This window comes from Mizuhopecten yessoensis, unplaced genomic scaffold (genome assembly GCF_002113885.1).
Source record: "Mizuhopecten yessoensis strain PY_sf001 unplaced genomic scaffold, ASM211388v2 scaffold2641, whole genome shotgun sequence".
Classification (NCBI taxonomy): Eukaryota; Metazoa; Mollusca; class Bivalvia; order Pectinida; family Pectinidae; genus Mizuhopecten; species Mizuhopecten yessoensis.
Genome location: NW_018404647.1, coordinates 299,421 through 303,016, shown reverse-complemented (window position 1 = coordinate 303,016; position 3,596 = coordinate 299,421). Strand labels below are relative to the sequence as shown.

Sequence of the window (3,596 nt, the reverse complement as noted above, 5' to 3'; positions counted from 1 at the left end):
GGGGGGGGCAGCAAACAAACACTGGTGGACGAGTTTGTGTACACGTTTGTTTGTTTTCAAATTAAAACATGTTACACAGCAGTTTTACAAAATATGTACATTTTTTGGACCTGCAAGTTCGACAAGAACGTTTAAAGCAAATATAGACGTGAAACTTGAAACGAAGCCAAACATTGCGGTTTTGGGTTCTCTAAACTAAACACTTTCAGTGATGCCGCATCAAGATAGCAACAAAATTCCGAAGACTGCTGTCTTTTTCTTTCTTTCGTTGAACAATGTGTCGATAATTCCGTCTAATGTTTTCTATAAAACCTTTCTAGAAATGCCAAAATAATCGACTAATCTCATTTAATTTGGTGTCTTAATTGCCCCCCCNTCTAACTTGGCGACTACCTCCCGCCTGGGTGGTTTGTGATCCACTGTACGCTGATGCACCTTGGGTTTAGTGTTGGGTGATCGGGTCGGGTGTTGATTTCATGGAGGGGTGGGGCTCGGTAATGTGACGGAACGAGAACGGACGGTGGTCGGGTTGGGGTTGGATTCGATGACGGTTAAGATGTAACCCCAGCTTAGGTTCGGTGATAGGGTGGGCAGGGTATCTGGGTGATGAGACGTAGTAGATAGGGTGGGCAGGGTGATCTGGGTGATGAGACGTAGTAGATAGGGTGATTTGGCCCTGGGGTGGGGGTGGTGAGGGCGTGGGTGGGATGTGGTTCGTTGACTAGGTGGTAAGGGTGATATTAATTGAGTAGGGATTGGTGAAATAGATTGGGTATGGTGATCTGAATCTGGTTATCTTACATTTGTCCGCAACCGGAGGCTGGACTCCACTGACCAGAAGATGTGCCGATACGGTGTTAATTTTGGGGGCACTGTCCACATGGTGCTCCGACTTCAGCATATCTGATAAACAAGCAACTTACACCGTTACAACAAACACACTTACAGTCAGCTTATAACGAAAGCTATTCATAATAACCTGTTAAAACAAACTTTATTTTACAAACGACTACACGATTTTACGATTTGCCAATAAATGATGAAATGGATGATAAAAATATCCAGGAAATTGTATGTTGAGATGTTTTACTTAAGAACCTATTTAGACAATCGAACATTTATAATCTCAAATAATAGGGATGATTGACTTTCTATCTTTTGTGTATGGCTGATTAACTGGTCGGCCGCTACTAGCACAAAGCAAATTAATATGTACGGTATGGAATTACAGCTAATATCCTGGGTATACATTATATGAAAAGGCCACAATTTCCTAAAGGTGAGATATAACAAGAGAGTTTAAACTACGGTGCGATAGGGAAAGGGTGAATGACCTACCATGTCGGTATTCCTGCATCTTCTTTTTCTGGTACAGCTGTAGAAATAGAAAGGCAATCTGTTAAGGATGTCATTTGACCGATATGTAGGGCACTGGTCTATATCGTAATGTCCCGTCCTATCGATATACGCCTTACTGCATTAAGATAAGTGGAGATTTATAGACGCTACATTTAAATATAGGTCAAGCATCTGAAACAATTGTTGTAGATATTCAAAGTAACCAGCAAGTGTAACTAAGCACTCCATCCAATGTTTGGTAAATAAATGCTCCGGTATCTCGAAACATCCCGTTTTCCAGAACATACAATCCCCAATCTGGGGAGCATTGCACAAGGGAAGGAAATTCCCATCAGTAGTATAGAAATCACGATGCTGCGCTGTATAAGTGTATATCACTGAAGTCATGTAGATACTCTATCATAGTATATTTGTTAACTCCGCAATACCGGGACCAATAAGCTTATAAAGATATTCATAATATTCAGTTATGCGAATTATAAAGAAAATTCCAGTTTTCCGAATTTATGAAAACGAAATTGGATCAAAAAACTTTCCTTATATGTTTTGGTATGCGTGGAAAGGTCGTTTCATATCAACACAGGCCTGGGTCAGAAACCCATGATGTTCGTTCGGCAAAACAAAACCCCTAGCCTTTTCAGTTTGGTTTTACTTGGGATCCCTTAAATACTCCTAACAGACAACTCACCAGTTCAAATAAAATCTTGGTTTGGTTTGGTGACTTGGCGCAGCAAATGTCGCCTTCATCTGATCGGACCTTTTCCAGTAAAACTAGATCCGGAGTATCCTCTTCAAATGGACCCATTTGGAGCTCACCACAAGGTAGGCACACTTCTCCAAAGTCCTTGGAATGCGCGTAAATTTCCGAATTGAGAGTGTTCCTGAGATTAGTCACCTGCATGAACAAGATAACGACCAAACTGGTCAGAAGGACAAGGAGGAAGACAACGGCTGATGAGGCCAGGAGAAGCACGCGCCTTGGAGTGGACATGGCATTGTCCGGCACGCGCGCGCCTTCAACATCTCTTTGAGAAACGTTGCCATTTTTGTGTTGGTGCATGACGTCTGGCACTAGAACTGAAGACGAGGCTGTTGACTGGATAGACTGCATAGACTGAATGCTGGGACAGGGCTCCATTTCAAATCAAAGGTCAATAACTGAAATAAAATTAAAACGATGAACTCATGTTGAAGATATGAGGGGTGAAAATTAAAAGTCCGGAAAATTGTTGAAATTACAAATGAATGTGATAGTAAGCCACTATTTTTAGCAATCTGATTATGTTTTGCCGAATATATCACCATTTCACAGGGATGAAATTTTTGTTGAACTAATTTAAAAGTTGGTCATGACGCATTAAATCTTCAAAAGTTACATTTAAAAATGTTTATCGTTTCCTGTTTTTATATGTTTAACCACTAAAATGTACTGCTTGACAGGTCTTTTATAGCTTTAGCACTTACTTTCAAAACCCTAGTATTTGTTAATTGTCAGAAAATATAAATATTTGTCAAATTATTTACATAACTATAATGTATATTAGTCACTCCCATGCAGTACCAAATTCTTTAAACTGGCTAGTACGTACTTTACTAAAAACATCAAATATTGGTAAACAATTTAATTATGGCAGATTTTAATTGTAATTAGGATTAAGGTCGCCTTCTAGCATCGAGCTAGAGGGAATTTCCCTTTAGCTCAGTGGTAGAGCGTCCGACTAGGAATTATACTTTGGATCAGCTGGTACCGGGCCGGGAGACTAGGGGTTTAGTACATAGGCCTTAGTTCAATTGTGTTTATACATTTGTACTAAATTTCCGGTTACTGGTGTCGTGTGTTCTGTAAATGATGCAAATAATTCGGGGACATCCCATGTACGTACACACAGCTTTACTTAGTCATGCATCAGAAACACAACCTACGTCACGGTCACGACCGTGACCCTATACCTAACTTTCCGTCAGTAGGTGTGATCATTACACCTTTCTGAAACAGGTAGTTGATGATTTATGATACATATGACGACAGCACGTGACAAACTGCTACATATCAAAATGATAAATCTGTGAGGACTTAGGTAGATTTTTTAAAGTTGGTCACTGTGTGACGTCCATTTTCTTATTGCATTCGCGTATATAGATCGGCGTGCTGATACATGTATCATATCAATACATTCTATAATTATGATAATGTCGTGAATGCTATACACGCGAAAAGACTTCACAATTAAGGGGGG

General features: G+C 40.1%; 1 protein-coding gene across 2 annotated transcripts in view; it reads right to left on the bottom strand.

Annotated features, from left to right (window-relative positions):
• Positions 1-3,596, bottom strand: part of LOC110446215 (tumor necrosis factor ligand superfamily member 6-like) — an 11,674-nt gene that overhangs the window by 3,221 nt on the left and 4,857 nt on the right. For both annotated transcript variants that reach the window (XM_021491252.1, XM_021491253.1), the window contains exons 2-4: positions 2,048-2,517; positions 1,339-1,375; positions 802-903 (exon numbers count right to left, since the gene is read on the bottom strand). In XM_021491252.1, the coding sequence (XP_021346927.1) occupies positions 802-903; positions 1,339-1,375; positions 2,048-2,497 (589 nt within the window). In that variant the 5' untranslated portion in view covers positions 2,498-2,517. The remainder of the gene's footprint in view (positions 1-801; positions 904-1,338; positions 1,376-2,047; positions 2,518-3,596) is intronic.